The 20871-nt window shown below is 45.1% G+C and overlaps 1 protein-coding gene across 1 annotated transcript in view; it reads right to left on the bottom strand.

The window, feature by feature from the left end:
• Nucleotides 1-20871, bottom strand: part of LOC126142862 (fatty acyl-CoA reductase wat-like) — a 156638-nt gene that overhangs the window by 72699 nt on the left and 63068 nt on the right. The window contains exon 4 of the mRNA XM_049915292.1: nt 6740-6849. Coding sequence (XP_049771249.1) covers nt 6740-6849 — 110 coding nt within the window. The remainder of the gene's footprint in view (nt 1-6739; nt 6850-20871) is intronic.

Here is a 20871-nt window from a genome sequence, read left to right as displayed (position 1 = left end):
CGATTTCCCTTGCCAGTGTTCTGTCGTTTTCCTTGCCATTTTTCTGTCTTTTACATAGTCCTCCCTCACAACCACATGGTAAATTCCTGAAGACTTTGTATATATTGCTGTTCCTTCTTTAAACTGCGTTTTATTTTTTATTTCATCGTTTTCTGCTATTCTCAGTTCACTTTTCCAGTAGTCAATTTCCGCCATTTTCTCTGAGAGCCAATCAAACCAATAACAAATCCCTCTTCTAATCCAAGCACCGTGACAGATTTAACACAATAAGTTTCTTCTCCCATTTTCGATTTTAACATTGATTAGCAGCAAATAGTTTTTCCAGCCTTCCCAATAGCTCCTTTAATTTTAAAACCAGTTAAAGGCACACATTTCATTTCTACTCCAGATAGTAATAACTCGTTATAATCGTTATTTGCTATCGCACAAAGCCAACGTTCTGCGTCTAAAAGAGCCCTCGTTTTTCTGTCATGTGCAAGGGTTGGAACTTTAATAGTGGCAACTATTTATTAACAGCTAGTACAAAATAGATACGTGTTTCAAAGTTTTCCTGACCTTCAAAGTAGTCACCAGCATTGTGTAAACCCGTTGCCAGCGTTGTGGAAGTCGTAGGATACTCTTAGCAGTGCCATTTGTGTTGACAGTTCGAACGGCGCGGTCTATTGCCCAACGAATTTGTAGCAGTTTTGAGGCGAATGCCATGAAGTGTTTCCTTCAGTTAAGAAATCGAGTTGAACTCACGAGGACTTACGTCAGGGGAGTGCAGTAGGTGGTATAGCACTTAGCAGCCCCATCAGTGAAACGAGTGAGTAACAGCTTGGACTGTCGTGCTAGAGCATTGCCCCGCAAAATGATGGCCAGGCCCTGCAGAAAGTGTCATCATTTCTGTCTCTAAGATGGTCGTAGGTTGTGTTACAAAAATGAACATCATAGAGACAGACGTGATGACACTTTCTGCGGGACCTGGCCATCATTTTGCAGGACAATGTTCAAGAACGTACAGTGCAAGCTGTTACTCACTCGTTTCACTGATGGGGCTGCTAAGTGCTATACTACCTACTGCACTCCCCTGACTTAAGCGCTCGTGAGTTCGATTTCTAAACTGAAGGAAACACTTCACAGCATTCGCTTCAGAACTGCTACAAATTCGTCGGATAATAAACCGTGTCGCTCGAACTGTCAACACGACTGACAGTGCTAAGAGTATCCTACGACTTCCAGATCGCTGGCAACTGGTTATACACAATGCTGGTGACTACTTTGAAGGTCAGTAAAACTGTGAGACACGTATGTATTTTGTGCGAGCTGTAAATAAATAGTTGACATTATTAAAATTCCAACCCTCGTACATGGCAGAAAAACGAGGGCTCTGGTAGACGTATTTCTCTTCAACTCCCTATTGGATAATTGATTATTTCTGTCGAAATATCTTCCTCTTTTATCAGATTTTCTACTATCAACTTACGTCAAAATTCTCCATTTTCACAAAACCCACTTTCCTTGTCTATCTACGCCCGTTCGATTTTATTTCTGGGATCCAACGGTTCCATTTTGCTAAATTTCTTTCTCTTATAGTCACAACAAATTCTTAACCACCTCTCTACAAAATTGAAACTTTTACTATACACATCACACGTCCTTTTTACACACTTTTTTCCAATTTTCACCCTATAGCAAATCTCAGTCCACACTGTTGTTAGTTTTCTGTCTAAATTCTCATCGTTGTTAATGGCCTAAGCTCTTGCGACACTTACGTTTTAGAATTTTCTCCGTCTGCCAGCTGCTGCATACTGTGTCTTCCTCATGTACATCTATTCATACTCCGCAAGCCACCTACTGGTGTATGGAGGAGAGTACTTTTTGTACCACTGACTGAGCCCTCCAATTCTGTTTCACTCGCGATTTGCGTATGGGAAGAAAAATTGTCGATAACCCTATTTGTTTAAATTCTCAAATTTTCTCCCCATGGTCATTCTCTGAGAAATATGTCGAGAGAAGTAATATGTTGTCCAACTCTTCCCGAAAAGTGCGCTGTCGAAATTTTAATACTAAATCTCTCCGTGATGCACAACGCCTCTCTTGTAACGCCTGTCAATGAATTTTGTTGGGCATCTCCGTAACGCTCTCGCACCGGTTAAGCGATCCTGCGGAAAAACGCGCTTCTCTTCGTTGTATCTTCCATATCTATTCCATCAGTCCAACATGGTAGGAATCCCAGGTAGGTGAACAATACTCAAAAATTGGTTGAACAAACGCCTTATAAGCCACTGCGAAGACTGGCGTGGCATCTGGTTACGGTATCCAAATTACACTGCGTCTGTTTGCTGTTCACTCTATTTCTTCTTGGTCGCATTATTTACAGTTCGGTTCTCCGGATTTTTGCTACAGTCCCAAGTTCTGCCGTGCGTTACAACTATTAGCTAACCCTCCCTCACCGGTTATTTTAATAATTTTCTTGGAAAAGCTGTCTGCTAACCGGCCAAAGGATCAAGAAGAAGAACCAGAAGAGGCAAAGAAGATGGCATACCTGCCATATGCCGGACCTATCTCTGCCAAGATCAGCAGGATTCTCCAGAAATATGACATCAAGAGCATATTTTGCCCACCCACCAAAATTGGGGCTATGCTGGGGAATGTAAAAGATGACCTGGGGCTACGCAAGCCAGGTATTTACAACATACCATGCCAGTGTGGTATGTCATACATTGGCCAGACCACCAGAACTGTGAACATCAGGTGTAAAGAACACCAGAGGCATACCAGACAGGCAGGCAACTAAATCAGCCATAGGAGAGCATTGTCTGGAACTTGGTCATTCAATGGATTACAATGACACCAAGATTGTGACACAGACCTCAAGATTTTGGGACAGTGTTATTAAAGAAGCCATTGAGATTAAGGTCACAGACAATCTAATCAACCGTGGCTCGGGATACCAAATCAGCACTGCCTGGAATCCAGCGCTTGAGCTTGTGAAAACTCAATGCAGGACACTCCGGGATTCTACAAGAAATAGAAGTGGAGACCGAGAGAACAGCCGTGAGACAAGGTGTCGGACATTAGAGACCAGATCTGACACACCCCAGATCATGAACTCGACTTCAGAAGACGGCCAGGCCGGGCGCGGACGGCGGAGGGAACACCAGCGACCAGAGAGGGACAATGTAGCCGCGTCTGGCGGGCGCGGACCTCAGACGGCGCGGACCGATTAGGGAGCGCCCAGCACGAAACAGAAGTGGAAATCATAGTAACAGTCAGGAGATAGAGTACCCAACATCTCAGACCGGGTCTGACACACCTCAGATGATAACCACATCCGTTGAGGACGGGCAGAACGGGCGCCGACGGCAATCGGAACATCTGCGACTGGAGAGGTCCGTTGAAGCCGAGTCTGGCGGGCGCGGACCACAGATGGAACACTCGACCCGGCGCGGACCGATTAGGGAACGCCCAGCTCCTCCCAGGTATAGATACTGGACTCGATCGACCCAAGGACCAGTCTCAGGTAGCACCTGAAGAAGACAGCGAGGCACGCTGTTGAAATATCGTGCGAGAACGACGCGAACATCCGGCTGGATTCCCGAATATCCAAGATGTCAACAGACCGCCAGGAAAGCATGAAGAATTATGTGTCTGTTTTATGTTAGGAAATCGGGCAAAAGTTCAGTTCGACAGCTAAAACGGGGATCTTCCGCCCAAGGAATTTGTGCCTAACTAATTAGCCGTGACCATGTATCTAGTGGGAAATGTACTTTCACTCCATTCCACCTCCTGAACAAGAAACTTTAGTTACAAATAATTATCATTAACGTGAATGGGTAGCTGAGATAGGGATAGAATATTGAAGCACCATCCTTTCATAATTCAATCAAATAATATCAACTTATATTTGCTGTCTGCCTTAGCTCTTTCATACTAACAAGTACGTTCATATAGGCTTTCTATTTCTTTCGCTGAGGTAGCCATTGCCACTACAATCCAAGAACTTAGGCACTCGCTCCACCGTTCCGTCCTGTCACTACCGCCAGACGGCCATCCCGCGCCCTGCAGAACGGCAAGCGAAAAAACTCTCGCTGCTTCTAGCATGACGGGGATTCCCGGACTCAGTGGCACTGCCTCCAAGAGGCAGTGGCGACAGCATCGCCTGTGTCCTTACAAAGAGATGACAACAGAAATATAATGGGTAGCAAATGACCAGTTTAATACCAAACAAACCTGTAGAAACAAGAATTATTTATTTACGAACGATGATGTTAATACAGAAACAATAATTTATTGGGACTATATTAAACCATAGTTCTGAAGAAATATGTATGTCGAGAAGAGCCACAGAAACACTCTAGACGGAAAAAGATGTGCAACGAACTACTAAGGCTCTTCCGGCCGCTATGAATTTCCGTCAGCGGTTCACTTCTTCTCAATCAAGTAGCGCCTCAGTTGGCCTCGCGAGGACTGAGCGCGCCCTTCTTGCCAACAGCACCCTGCAGACCCAGACGATGACCCAGCCAAGTATTAGCGAAGCCCGACAAGCGCTTAACTTCGGTGGTCTGACGGGAACCGGTGTTACCATTGTGTCAAGGCAGTTGGCAATGAACTACTAACACTGAAACTAATTAAACGGAAAAGAACATTCATTAACATAATACAGAGAAGCAGTGGAATGAACTGCAGGAACTACAACCAAATGGTAAAGATAGCAAGAGACAGAGAAAGATCGCTACAAAACAAAGGCAGATGAAACTTCTGTAGAAAACGGGGTCAGTGGAGGCGAAGAACGAGCTCGGATTGGATAAGGATGGGGTAGGTAATCGCTCGTGCCCTTTTCAAAGGAACCGTTCCAGCATTTAACTTAAGCGATTTTGACAAATCACGCAAATTCTAACACAGGATGGCCAGACGGCTATATGGACTGTTTTACTCCCGAATCTCGACCAGTGCTGTGTCTCTCTCAGTGACAATGGTTGCATGAACAGGGCGTTGTCTGCAGTATGCGAAACTATGCAGACTGCAGGTACCACAGTTCCTATGTCTTCTGCAGCTGCTGCGGTGGTCAGTTCGCTGTGTCAGTAGCTTTTGGTAATGCTGTTTATGATTTCCCGGACAAGTAATACAGTGATGAAATTGTGTGAAATTATAATTACATCATGCACATCCGGAATGTAGAGAAAGTTGCACCTTCCTTCCCAGTCATAAATGTATGCAGTAGTGATTGCTATTGTTCTATTTTATATCTGTGAGAAGGTCACTGTTAAACTTAGGCCCCTTTCCCCGTTTGGATAACAGGGATAGTTTAAGGAAGCGCAAGTTGCTGATGTGGCGCCCAATAGGAAAATGTCCACTTGGCCATTGTGCGACGCGAAGTTGTTATTATTATTATTATTATTATTATTATCACTACTTTACAACAGATACGTCCATTAATCCTTTTTTCATGTCCTTATTCATGCCGGGGTGTTTTATATGTTAGTAGAATTGTTCCGAGGCTCGATGAGACACTTTCCAGTGTCAATCTTTTTCCATGTAAGGGTACCAGCCCATAGCAAAACCCCCAGGATTAAACATATTAATGCGATGTTATTCGCGGATAGTTAAACTATCATACAAGACAGCGACGATAAACTACAAATGGCCTTGCAGAAACTAAATACGACATCCGCAAGCTACAATCTGACTATATTTATAAATAAAATTAAAATCATAACCATTTTAGGTATTCACATAATACGAACAGAAATAGTCTTCAAAAATAAACGGATAGAAAATGTAGTCCGTTACAGATATTAAGGAAGTGACGTACCATACGAACGACAAGTCGATACATAGAAAACAGAAACTAATACTTACCAGCTTGTTTCTGGTGCAATGAGAACACTTAAGAGTAAAACAGGGAAAGAGATACAATTGAAATTTTGTAACGTCATGGCAGTTGCAACTTTAGTATATGAGGGAGAACTGTGAATATAGTGAAATAAAGATATACGACAACTAAAAGCATCGGTAATGATTTTTTAAGATCTATGAAAAGCTTCACTAGTGATGACAAAATTAAAATCGAAGTAATAAGGGTAGAATGAGGCATGCCAACAATTACCGAAAACGCAGTCCAGCACAAAGCAAAACGGAGATAACATGTAAACCGTCAGATAGACATCTACATCTACAGAGATACTCCGCAACCCACAGTATGGTGCGTGGCGGCGAGTACCCTGTATCAGTATGAAGATAAGATACGAGAAATTAGGGCTCATACGGAGGCATATACTCATTTTTCCCTCTCTCTATTTGCAAGTGCAACAGGAAATGAAATGACTAGTAGTGGTACAGGGTAGCCGCTGGCACGCCCCATACGGTGGCTTCGGCGTATCTTATGTAGATGTAGATGCAGAAGAGCATAATTTTCGTTTGTCAACAACTTGGACGAAACAATGAAGACAAACATTCATTCTCAATGTGCTTCATATTAAGCTTTTACCTCAAATTGTGTTTAGTGATGGTGTAATTTGTTACTTTTTAAATTCACGTCTGCCATATCTTTGTTCTATGAGCTCCACAAACATCATGTTTGTGAACACACTTCATTATGTGTACGTTACACTATTGCTTTATTTATTTTTCTGCTTCCTAAGAAATATGGTTCCCATACGCGCGTGCTGACAGCAACTAGTGAACCGTGGTTCTAGCTCTGCCATAACGGTTTAAGTGAACGTACATCTCATGGAGATATAACAGCTGAACTTACCTATGGAGGGCCTGATGATCGAGGCGGGTAGCCCTACGGCTTCAGAGCGTATTAGATCTTCGGCGATTGCCTTTGTGAAGGTATATGTGTTGGGCCAGTCACCCATAAGCCTGAAACACAGAGACAGTAAGTAAGTTGCTACTGAAAACCCGCTCAATTTTAGATAGATCTGCCGAAAGAGACATTTTAACAGGACAAGAATAATGAAAAACACATTCGAACACCAGTGCATTCTCAGCGATTACTGATATCACTGAACAATGGTAAACTCAGATCGAACATTATATACTTACAAATATCGTATGAACTTTCAAACAATTTACTGATTGACGTAAATTTGATCAGAGTTCGCGAGTTCTATGCTTACATTTGCTGCTAGTGAGACAATGTTCGGTGTGAATTAAAATTAACGGAATGATATTCGTTTTATAAGTTACACTACTGGCCATTAAAATTGCTACACCAAGAAGAAATGCAGATAATAAACGGGTATTCATGGGACAAATATATTATACTAGAACTGACATGTGATTATATATTCACGCAATTTGGGTGCATAGATCCTGAAAAATCAGTACCCAGAACAACCACCACTGGCCGTAATAACGGCCTGGATACACCTGGGCATTGAGTCGAACAGAGGTTGAATGGCGTGTACAGGGTGTACAGTTACAGCTGCCCATGCAGCTTCAACACGATACCATACTTCATCAAGAATAGTGACTGGCGTATTGTGACGAGCCAGATGCTCGGCCACCATTGACCAGACGTTTTCAATTGGTGAGAGATCTAGAGAATTTGCTGCCTATGGCAGCAGTCGAACATTTTCTGTATCCAGAAAGGCTCGTACAGGACCTACAACATGCGGTCGTGCATTATGCTGCTGAAATGAAGGGTTTCGGAGGGATCGAATGAAGGGTAGAGCCACGGGTAGTAACACATCTCAAATGTATTGTCCACTGTTCAAAGTGCCGTGAATGCGAACAAGAGGTAACCGAGACGTGTAACCAATGGCACCCCATACCATCACGCCGGGTGATACGCCACTATGGCGATGACGAATACGCGCTTCCAATGTGCGTTCACCGCGATGTCGCCAAACACGGATGCGACCATCATGATGCTGTAAACAGAACCTGGGTTCATCCGAAAATACGACGTTTTGCCATTCGTGCACCCAGGTTCGTCGTTGAGTACACCATCGCGGGCGCTCCTGTCTGTGATGCAGCGTCAAGGGTAACCGCAGCCACGGTTTCCAAACTGATAGTCCATGCTGTTGCAAACGTCGTCGAACTGTTAGTGCATATGCTTGTTGTCTTGCAAACGTCCCCATCTGTTGACTCAGGGATCGAGAAGTGGCTGCACGATCCGTTACAACCATGCGGACAAGACGTCTGTCATCCCGACAGCTAGTGATACGAGGCCGTTGGGATCCAGCACGGCGTTCCGTATTCTGCTAACAGTCATTGGATGTCTGCCAACGCGAGCAGCAATGTCGCGATACGATAAACCGCAATCGCGATAGGCTACAATCCGACCTTTATCAAAGTCGGAAACGTGATGGTACGCATTTCTCCTCCTTACACGAGGCATCACAACAACGTTTCACCAGGCAACGCCGGTCAACTGCTGTTTGTGTATGAGAAATCGGTTGGAAACTTTCCTCATATCAGCACGTTGTAGGTGTCGCCACCGGCGCTAACCTTGTGTGAATACTCTGGGAAGCTAATCATTTGCATATCACAGCATCTTCTTCCTGTCGGTTAAATTTCTCGTCTGTAGTATGTCATCTTCGTGGTGTAGCAATTTTAATGGCCAGTAGTGTATTTCGTTTTTGGTCAGGAACCGTTTATTGGTGCGAAACTGGTAGTATCTCGTGTTTGTTAAGTGACAATATAGCACAGACCTTTCAGCTAAGAACTTGTTTTTTTCAGTAGCTTCAGTGGATCTTCAAAGAAGGAACACTCCGTCTAGTTACGAGACAGAAAAATTTATACACACTGCTGAGATGTACAGTGAGGCGACAAAAGTGATGGGGTACCTCCTCGCAATATCGTGACTGACTTCCGTTTGTCCTGTGTAGTGCAGCAATTCGACGTAGCAAGAACAATCCTTGGAAGTTCCCTGCAGAAAAGATTGAGTCATGTTGTCTCTATCGCCGCCCGTAATTGCGAAAGTGTTGCGGGCGCAGGGTTTTGTCCACGAATTGACCTCTCAATTATGTCCCATAAATATTAGATGGGATTCATGTCGGGCGATCTGGTTGGCCAAATCATACGCTCGTATCCTCCAGATTGTTCTTCAAACCAATCTCGAACAGTTGTGGCCCGGTGACATGGTACATTGTTATCCATAATACCTCTATCCTTATTTCGCTGCAGATGTTCTCCCAGTAGGCGAACTTGGCCATTTCCAGGCAATGACCGGTTCAGCTGGAACATACGATCGAGCCAATTCCATCTAAACACAGCCCACTCCTTTAAGGAGCCAGTATCTGGTTGAACACTGCCTCGTTGACAACTTGGGTTAATGGCTTCGTTCGGTCTGCTCTACACGCGAACGCTTCCATCAGCTCTTACCAACTAAAATCGGGACTCATCTGACCGGGCTATGGTTTTCCAGTCGTTTATGATCAAACGGACCTGGTCTCGAACCCAGGAGAGGCACTGCAGGCGGCCTCAACACTACTACCAAAGGATCTATCGCCTGGTGCCAGACCACGTGACGCTCAATTTCACCTCTCAAACTGTTACGTTCGCCGAACGTCCCACTTTGACTAGTGCAGTTCTTTCACATACTGCTCCATGTCTATTAGCACTAACAACTGTACAAAAATACCGCTCATCTCGGTCGTTAAGCGAGGGCCGTCGGCTACTTCGTTGTCTATGGTGAAAAGTAATACCTGAAATGTGGTACTCTCGGCACACTCTTAACACTGTGAATCTTAACACTGTGAATCCAGGAACATTGAATTATAGCGCGTTTAAAATTAATTGCGACTTTTGACAGTTCAGTAGCGAACGAATGGAGGAAACCGTAGTTGCCGGCATGTGCTGAACGTTTCAGAATGCGACGATAGCGCCAGGCCTGCTGCGCGCGTAACCTGTCAGCCGTCCAAGCTGGCCGATCTGCAATCTATCTCAAACAATTTTAGAGAAACTATACGGTAATAAACTCTGAGTATCACACACCTTACAGCTTCATTCGTCAGCTTTATGACGAATTACCTAATATTTCGTTAAAGGTCATAGTTATTATGATAATTCGGTATTAGCTAAACAACTGCGAGAAATTCGTGAAGTTTGTAGTGAAGAACAGGGCTCGGTACGAATTCGGTTTGGTGTGTTAAGTCATATGCTGCTGCATATAAAATTTAGATAACATACTGAACTCTTCATTAAACCTCGAAGGATATCACTATCTCCAGAAACTGGAATGTGTAAAGGTCTCCGTCACGATCACAGAGCCGGCCAAGGTGGCCGAGCGGTTCTAGGCGCTTCAGTCTGGAACCGCGCGACCGCTACGGTGGCAGGTTCGAATCCTGTTTCGGGCATGGATGTGTGTGATGTCCTTAGGTTAGTTAGGTTTAAGTAGTTCTAAGTTCTAGGGGACTGATGACCTCAGAAGTTAGGTCCCATAGTGCTCAGAGCCATTTTTGAACGAACACTGACGCCAGTGAAAAAACTAGAATGTAATATTCATAAATCCCTCGTATATCATAAACGGTCTGAGATATTAAACAAGATTTTGGCAAATGATAGCATGCAAAGAGCAGAGTATTTTTCAGTATGATTAATATGCAAAACTCTCGGATCTATCGCGGTATTGGAGCAACTACAGATGTTTTTAAATGAAGTAACGTAATTTTCAAGAACCATCAGTAGCCTGTGAAACGAAAATTCCTGTGGGTTTTGCAACAATGTAAATGCAGAAGCGGAACATTTATTTTTATACTGAGAGTGCGCTTCTTCAAACCAACGATATGTCTCGCCCTCAGTTGCTAGTTGAATAATACGCTGTCTTAGGGTCCTGTCACTATTTCAACTGCAGTAGAAAGTTTCTAAGATGTATCTCTGTAAACTCTGCTGTGTTTAGGGCAAAAGAAGCAATCGTTAACACAGTAACAAGAGAAGTGACGTATTACTCAAAACTCGTCACAGTCCTCCTTGAATCCACGTCTCCTTAAACATATTCTTGGTGTGGCTCATAGCTTGACGGCAGTCCTGTGATGTAACATTTGCAATGACTTCTTTTTCCCGCATTTCAACCTCACTGAGTGCAAATTTCTTGTTGTTTCTTGCCTCAGTACTTTTCACCTATGCCAATATATTCTCACTCGGATTTAAATGAGTATAATACGGAGGTAACACCCCCCACCCCCATTAACCATGGATCTTGCCGTTGGTGGGGAGGCTTGCGTTCCTCAGCGATACATATGGCCATACCGTAGTTGCAACCACAACGGAAGGGTGTCTGTTGAGAGGACAGACAAACGTGTGGTTCCTGAAGAGGGGCAGCAGCCTTTTCAGTAGTTGCATTCCATCATCCTGATGATTGACTGACTGATCTGGCCTTGTAACAATAACCAAAACGGCCTTGCTGTGCTGGTACTGCGAACGGCTGAAAGCAAGGGGAAACTACGGCCGTAATTTTTCCCGAGGCCATGCAGCATTACTGTATGGTTAAATGATGATGGTGTCCTCTTGGGTAAAATATTCCGGAGGTAAAATAGTCCCCCATTCGGATCCGGGCGGGGACTTCTCAAGAGGACGTCGTTACCAGGAGAAAGAAAACTGGAGTTCTGCGGATCGGAGCGTGGAATGTCAGATACCTTAATCGGGCAGGTAGGTTAGAAAATTTAAAGAGGGAAATGGATAGGTTAAAGTTATATATAGTGGGCATTAGTAAAGTTCGGTGGCAGGAGAACAAGACTTTTGGTCAGGTGAATACAGGGTTATAAATACAAAATCAAATAGGGTTAACGTAGGAGTAGGTTTAATAATGAATAAAAAAATAGGAGTGCGGGTAAGCTACTACAAACAGCATAGTGAACGTATTATTGTGGCCAAGATAGACACGAAGCCCATGCCTACTACAGTACTACAACCTTATATGCCAACTAGCTCTGCAAATGACGAAGCAATTGATGAAATGTATGATGAGATAAAGAAATTATTGAGGTAGTGAAGGGAGACGAAAATTTAATAATCATGGGTGAATGGAATTCGAGTGTAGGAAAAGGGAGAGAAGGAAACATAGTAGGTGAATATGAATTGGAGGTAAGAAATGAAAGAGGAAGTCGTCTGGTAGAATTTTGCACACAGCATAACTTAATCATAGCTAACACTTGGTTCAAGAATCATAAAAGAAGGTTGTATACATGGAAGAATCCTGGAGATACTACAAGATATCAGATATATTATATAATGGTAAAACAGAGATTTAGGAACCAGATTTAAATTGTAAGACTTTTCCAGGGGCAGATGTAGACTCTGACCACAATCTATTGGTTATGAACTGTAGATTAAAACTGAAGAAACTGCAGAAAGGTGGGAATTTAAGGAGATGGGACCTGGATAAAGTGAAGGGAACCAGAGGTTGTAGAGAGCTTCAGTGAGAGCATAAGGGAACAATTGACAGGAACGGAGGATAGAAATACAATAGAAGAAGAATGGGTAGCTTTAAGGGATGAAGAAGTGAAGGCAGCAGAGGATCAAGTAGGTAAAAAGACGAGGGCTAGTAGAAATCCCTGGGTTACAGAAAAAATATTGAATGTAATTGATGAAAGGAGAAAATATAAAAATTCAGTAAATGAAGCAAGCAAAAAGGAATACAAACGTCTCAAAAATGAGATCGACAGGAAGTGCAAAATGGCTAAGCAGGGATGGCTAGAGGACAAATGTAAGGATGTAGAGGCTTATCTCCTGAGGGTTAAGATAGGTACTGCCTACAGGAAAATTAAAGAGACGTTTATGAGATAAGAGAACCACTTGTATAAACATCAACAGCTCAGATGGAAACCCAGTTCTAAGCAAAGAAGGGAAAGCAGAAAGTTGGAAGGAGTATATAGAGGGTCTATACAAGGACGATGTACTTGAGGACAATATTATGGAAATGGAAGAGGATGTAGATGAAGATGAAATGGAAGATATGATACTGCGTGAAGAGTTTGACAGAGCACTGAATGACCTTAGGCGAAACAAGGGCCCAGGAGTAGACAACATTCCATTATAACTACTGACGGCCTTCGGAGAGCCACTCCTGACAAAACTCTACCATCTGGTGAGAAAGATGTTGAGACAGGTGAAATACCCTCAGACTTGAAGAAGAATATAATAATTCCAATCCCAAAGAAAGCAGGTGTTGACAGATGTGAAAATTACCGAACTATCAGTTTAATAAGTCACAGCTGAAAAATACTAACGCGAATTCTTTACAGACGAATAGAAAAGCTGGTAGAAGCCGACCTCGGGAAAGATCAGTTTGGATTCCGTAGCCTGACCTTACGACTTATCTTAGAAGCAAGATTAAGCAAAGGCAACCCTACGTTTCTATCATTTGTAGACTTAGAGAAAGTTTTTGACAATGTTGACTGGAATACTCTCTTTCAAATTCTAAAGGTGGCAGGGGTTAAATACAGGGAGCGAAAGGCTATTTACAATCTGTACAGAAACCAGATGGCAGTTATAAGAGTCGAGGGGCATGAAAGGAAAGCAGTGGTTGGGAAGGGAGTGAGACAGGGTTGTAGCCTCTCCCCGATGTTATTCAATCTGTATATTGAACAAGCAATAAAGGAAACAAAAGAAAAATTCGGAGTAGGTATCAAAATCCATGGAGAAGAAATAAAAACTTTGAGGTTCGCCGATAACATTGTAATTCTGTGAGAGACAGAAAAGGACTTGGAAGAGCAGTTGAAAGGAACGGACAGTATTTTGAAAGGAGGGTATAAGATGAACATCAACAAAAGCAAAACGGGGATAATGGAATGTCGTCGAATTAAGTCTGGTGATGGTGAGGGAATTAGATTACGAAATGAGACACTTAAAGTAGTAAAGGAGTTTTGCTGTTTGGGGAGCAAAATGATTGATGATGGTCGAAGTAGAGAGGATATAAAATGTAGAATGGCAATGGCAAGGAAAGCGTTTCTGAAGAAGAGAAATTTGTTAACATCGAGTATAGATTTAAGTGTCAGGAAGTCGTTTCTGAAAGTATTTGTATGGAGTGTAGCCAAATATGGAGGTGAAACATGGACGAAAAATAGTTTGGACAAGAAGAGAATAGAAGATTTCGAAATGTGGTCCTACAGAAGAATGCTGAAGATTAGATGGGTAGATCACATAACTAATGATGAAGTATTGAACAGAACTGGGGAAAAGAGGAGTTTGTGGCACAACTTGACAAGAAGAAGGGACCCTTTCGTAGGACATGTTCTGAGGCATCAGGGGATCACAAATTTAGCATTGGATGGCAGCATGGGGGGTAAGAATCGTAGAGGGACACCAAGAGATGAATACACTAAGCAGATTCAGAAGGATGTACACTCCTGGAAATGGAAAAAAGAACACATTGACACCGGTGAGTCAGACCCACCATACTTGCTCCGGACACTGCGAGAGGGCTGTACAAGCAATGATCACACGCACGGCACAGCGGACACACCAGGAACCGCGGTGTTGGCCGTCGAATGGCGCTAGCTGCGCAGCATTTGTGCACCGCCGCCGTCAGTGTCAGCCAGTTTGCAGTGGCATACGGAGCTCCATCGCAGTCTTTAACACTGGTAGCATGCCGCGACAGCGTGGACGTGAACCGTATGTGCAGTTGACGGACTTTGAGCGAGGGCGTATAGTGGGCATGCGGGAGGCCGGGTGGACGTACCGCCGAATTGCTCAACACGTGGGGCGTGAGGTCTCCACAGTACATCGATGTTGTCGCCAGTGGTCGGCGGAAGGTGCACGTGCCCGTCGACCTGGGACCGGACCGCAGCGACGCACGGATGCACGCCAAGACCGTAGGATCCTACGCAGTGCCGTAGGGGATCGCACCGCCACTTCCCAGCAAATTAGGGACACTGTTGCTCCTGGGGTATCGGCGAGGGCCATTCGCAACCGTCTCCATGAAGCTGGGCTACGGTCCCGCACACCGTTAGGCCGTCTTCCGCTCACGCCCCAACATCGTGCAGCCCGCCTCCAGTGGTGTCGCGACAGGCGTGAATGGAGGGACGAATGGAGACGTGTCGTCTTCAGCGATGAGAGTCGCTTCTGCCTTGGTGCCAATGATGGTCGTATGCGTGTTTGGCGCCGTGCAGGTGAGCGCCACAATCAGGACTGCATACGACCGAGGCACACAGGGCCAACACCCGGCATCATGGTGTGGGGAGCCATCTCCTACACTGGCCGTACACCACTGGTGATCGTCGAGGGGACACTGAATAGTGCACGGTACATCCAAACCGTCATCGAACCCATCGTTCTACCATTCCTAGACCGGCAAGGGAACTTGCTGTTCCAACAGGACAATGCACGTCCGCATGTATCCCGTGCCACCCAACGTGCTCTAGAAGGTGTAAGTCAACTACCCTGGCCAGCAAGATCTCCGGATCTGTCCCCCATTGAGCATGTTTGGGACTGGATGAAGCGTCGTCTCACGCGGTCTGCACGTCCAGCACGAACGCTGGTCCAACTGAGGCGCCAGATGGAAATGGCATGGCAAGCCGTTCCACAGGACTACATCCAGCATCTCTACGATCGTCTCCATGGGATAATAGCAGCCTGCATTGCTGCGAAAGGTGGATATACACTGTACTAGTGCCGACATTGTGCATGCTCTGTTGCCTGTGTCTATGTGCCTGTGGTTCTGTCAGTGTGATCATGTGATGTATCTGACCCCAGGAATGTGTCAATAAAGTTTCCCCTTCCTGGGACAATGAATTCACGGTGTTCTTATTTCAATTTCCAGGAGTGTATGTTGCAGTAAGTACTGGGAGATGAAGCTTGCACAGGATAGAGTAGCATGGAAAGCTGCCTCAAACCAGTCATAGGACTGAAGACCACAACAACAACAACAACGGAGGAAACCTGAATAAATTATGCCCTTTAGCATTAGCCAGTTCGTCGATCTGATAGCGTGGAGTATTTAGCTTGTACAGTACTACAAGCTCCGTTCACTTTGCCTTACGCAAGCTAGGTTCAACTTTATCCAACCGAATATTTCTTTGTCGTCAGAGTAAAATAGCCGCTTTCCTCCGCTGCACTGCTGGAGATTTATCCACTACAACCGAGCAGTACTGCGCAGTGTCCATTGCTTTGTCGAATTTGGAGGAATATTTTGAAACACAGCATTATCTTCACAGCCGATGAAAGCGTTCTTAGACGACCACTTTTGTTATGAATCTCACTGTCAAAGTTAAAGCAGCGACAACACGAAACACTCGTTCACATTATCTGACGACTGTAGAACCTTCATCGGCAGAAAATATCACTATACTAAGAGAGCTATTAAACGTAGGTGCCTCTGAACCACGACACCACGTGGTGTGATTTGTCCATACCGTGGCAGCAGGGGCGCTTTACCAAGCGAATTGCCGGTGGCGTGGTAGGGAAAGCCGGCTCGCCATTGGTGTTGCCTGGGCAACAGCGTTATATCCCCACCGGTGAGGCAAACGTCAAAACTTACAGATAATTATTTTAAACGCTCTACAGCTAACTATTTCCGAAATGGAATGTCCCATGCGTCCCATGCGTCTAGCTCCAACAATCATTCCGCGCTCAAAGTCTGTTGATTATCGTCGTGCGACCATAATCGCATCGGAAACCTTTTCACATGAATCACCTAAGTACAAACGACAGCCTCGCCAATGCACTGCCATTTCATACCTTGTGTACGCGATATAACCGCCACCAACATTTGTACAGTCTGAATTTAAACAGTTTCTCCAAGATTAAACACACCCTACTGGTATGTCCCTTCAGGACCGGCTGTGGATATACTACCAGGTATTCTTACCAGCTACCAATTCCAGGAAAAGGACCGACACCGTACCAGCGCAGGCTGGACACAGCAATATGACCAGCCTCGTAACAGGCTTCAGTCTGGGAACTTGTCTCATTTATCTGAGCCTCACGTACGTCGTTTGTTCCATTTTGTGCTACAAAATCATCTAGAATGCATTCATTGGTTAGAAAAATCTTGCTATTGCAATTTTCTCTTGATTTTTTGTTATTTTTAACCACTGAGAGATTCAACTAAAGCGTATTAACTATGAATGTTTGTCTGATTCTTAGTAATAGGATTAAATCTAATCCCTGAATTCATGTTTTAAATGTTAAGCTATTCTACAAATAATTGTCCTTGAATTCTAGATTGGTTTATTTGAATTGTCCAGGGTTGATTTTCGTTCCTTCCTTGCGTTACTGACCTAGTGATAAACCTCTTAAGACATCTCTGTTATCAGAAATGTGACTCAAAGCTCTCATTTTTCCGTCTGATTGGCGCGTCCGTGACAATAACAGCTATACATTCATTATTTAATAAATAGAGATAATGATTTCGCTTTGGACGAAACATGGAATCAGGCTCTTGGGATAATTAAACTGCAGAGAAGTCTTCATGGTGTCATCGCCACCGAACATACATCTATAACCGAATCGAACGACTGTACGCCTTCGCCACAAGTGGCGCGTGTGTAAGCGTATCTCTTTGCTGTCGACCAGCGTACCGCAGCCGTAAAGCATATAAAGCCGCGCTTGGCAGTTTATCGTCAGTCGTGCAACTCACGCTGGGAATGGCCGGACGATGCGTGGCCGAAATATCAATGGAAGGAACCTTATTCGCATGGCTGCATGCCGAAAATGTAATGGATTAAACTAATTGCTGATCTTCTGTCTGCACTATATCATGCCGTATCGTGTATGTAGAGGTAAGCATTACTGAGAGCGAAATATGCATTTATGTAAAAGAATATACAAAAATCACACAGAGGATTACCAAGGAGTTCTCCATCGACATATACATGATGGGGGAGACCAACCTAAAACCGGGAATAAAAGCGACAGTCCCCAACTACGTTAGCTACTGTAAGGACAGGCCAAACCAAGGCTGAGGAGGGGCCATTTACATAAAAAGAGGGCTCCCCCATCACCAGGTATTCTTACCAGCTACCAATAAAATCGAAGCAGTGGCGGTGGAAGTAACCACCGCCACCGGACCCCTGACAATTGTTGCAATTTACCGATCCCCACAAGACGAAATACACTTGGGAGGCATAGATGCTCTAGGACAAATTGAAAGCAAACTCATAATTGGAGGCGACTTCAATGCCAAACACCCAGATTGGAATACTAGAGTAACCTCCAGAGCAGGCGCCAAACTGCAACGACTAGCACGCGACCACCACTTAGAAACATTGGATCCGGTCGACTCCACACACTTTCCAAAAAATGGAGATAGGCCCGACGTGTTAGACATACCCCTCAGTAGGAGGATCGCGGGATTTGTGGCCGCAAGGACATGCAACAGAATGTCCAGCGACCATAACCCAGTCATTCTAGAGATCGATGTGGGAGAATGGGTAGCATTCCCACAGTACTTACAAACGTACAGACTGAGAACGATACCGAGAAACTGCCGCCTCTGGTATCGCTCGCACTCCACCACCTAGTAGAACAAGCGCTACAAGATGTAATAGGTTCCATCTTGCAAGCAACGGATGATGCCCCCCCCCCCCCCCCAAATACACACAAACGGACGGGCCGCCCCCGCAAAAAAAAAAAACAGCTCCCGGAACACTGCACGGCTAGCGGGGTCTGGCCTACAGCCACGCCAAAAACGCCAACGCCCTCGCCAACTCCTTCTGGAAGCAGTTTCAAGCGGCAGAACCCCACGATGAAGAACATGAAGAGGTAGTCCGTCGTTAACTGGTCGTCTTCCTCAATGCTGAGGAGGACCCAGAGGACCATCTCACACTTTTCGTCCTCGAGAACATGGCAAAAGTAATTAGGTCCCTACCCACATAAAAAACGCCAGGACACGACAGTGTCACCAATAAGTTAGTCAAAAACTCCCCACCCTCGGCGATCACACGCCTTGCGAACGTCTTCAACGAAATAACTCTTTCCCACGAGATCACAGCTTGCTGGAAACACATGGAATTTTTCGCGATACACAAACCAGGGAAAGCCCCTATTCCTGCAGCTCTACAGTCCGATTAGCCACTTGCCAGTTCTCAGCAAGATCTGTGAGCGCCTCCTACTAAAACCCATACGAGAACATATTACCAGAGAGCAACTTCTGCCGGATTTCCAATTCGGATTCCGGCAGAACCACTCTGCCCCACAACATATCATGAGAATGGTTGAAGCAGCCACAGACGGCTTCAACTACAGAGGCTACTGCGCGATAGCGCTACTAGACGTAGCCAAAGCCTTCAACTCAGTATGGCATAGAGGGCTACTCTACAAGTTATGAACACAAGGGTTCCCCAGGAGGATAGTTAAGCAGATCAAAAGCTATCTCACGGATAGGACTTTCTCTGTCAAAGTAGAAACAGCCACCTCCACCAAAAGGCGTATTCGTGCTGGGGTGCCACAGGGATCGGTCCTGGGGGCCGTTTTGTACAGTCTGTACACTGCGGACACACCAACGGCCCCCCCGCTACACATAGCACAGCACGCAGATGATACAGCCTTCTACACACGAAATGCGAACGAGGACCTGGTCATCAGTAGCCTACAAAGGGGTTTGGATGACACAGAAACTTGGGCCCGTCGCTGGCGCATTACCATCAACTCTGACGAGACACAGGCTATACTCATCACTAGGAGGCTCGGAAGCCGCGAACCTCCTCAACACCCCCCCTCCCCCACCACCTTCACCTAAACGGAACCCAACTCCTCTGGCGCAGAACCGCCAAGTACCTTGACGCCACCTAGGACTCTCATCTATGTGCGGTATCCACGTAAGACGAGGTCCACAGGAAGGTATGTGCCAGAATATCCTGAACTCAACCAGCTCCCTTCCCTGCTGAACGTATATCAGGCCATGACACGGCCACTAATGGAGTATGCATGCCCTGTATGGGGATATGCGGCGAAGTAGCACCTGCACAAACTCCAGGGGCTGCAGAATCGCACCCTCAGGAGGGAACTGCGTCTACTCCTCGGATTCCTTACTGATGATCTGCACGCCACAGCTGAACTCCCACTCCTAAAAGAGCATTTCCAAGATCTGGCAAGGGCCTTTGTGGTGGGTGTACTGTAAGACCTTCGGTACACACACCATCAGATTATTTGACTTGTCGCTCTAACGAAGTAGGCTAGTGTCAGCAATATGTCTCTTGGTCTTATCGTGGCGTGTTTATCTTCTGCCGTTAGGTCAGACGATAGAAATGCCACTTGCACGCTTAGAGTAGCAGATTGACGGTGACCAACTTCAAACTTGATTAATTTTCACACACATTTAATAAAATAATAAAAAGCATAGACATTACGTAACTTGATTCTGGATGCTGTTTACAACTAACAATCTGAAGTTCCTTTGGTCTTGGTACGTTAATCTTATTCCCACATATCTCTGATACTTGACAAAGTGTCTATACATTTCTCTTCATGACTATGTACAGGAATATGATAATTTTATTAGGCGCAGACTGAAACTTGACTATAGACTGGTACAGACTAGTGCAGATTGGTACAGACTGGTGCAGACAAATGCAGACCAATGCAGACTGACTAATTGGAGGTCTGTACACTCGTTATAATACCTCGCGCGTTCAGGTATCACTGCGTGAGTGTGATCCGCGAGGAGAAAAGGTTCTACGTTAGCAGCAATCTCATTGGCTGTGTTACATATTAATACCCAGATCGGCGGAATCAGAATTTGATCCGTCTCTAAGGCAGCGCCATCTCGTAGTGGGGAGATGGACGAGCGCTGCGCCTGCGCTGTTGTGCTTAGCGGGGCGCGCTCTAGTGGGAAAGATGTGTACGTGCTGACAACGCGGAACTATGTACACAACAGCCTTCTATGAAAGCTCTTCCAGATTAGGAAACGTCCTCATCCGCTCTGTAGGTCGGTATGATATATCGTGCGACAAGCACAAGCGCCCAATAACGATATTCGACGACCAAGTCGAAGAGAAA

Source organism: Schistocerca cancellata, unplaced genomic scaffold (genome assembly GCF_023864275.1).
Source record: "Schistocerca cancellata isolate TAMUIC-IGC-003103 unplaced genomic scaffold, iqSchCanc2.1 HiC_scaffold_756, whole genome shotgun sequence".
Classification (NCBI taxonomy): Eukaryota; Metazoa; Arthropoda; class Insecta; order Orthoptera; family Acrididae; genus Schistocerca; species Schistocerca cancellata.
The sequence above is the reverse complement of the archived record's forward strand: the minus strand, read 5'-3'. Positions and strand labels throughout refer to the sequence as shown.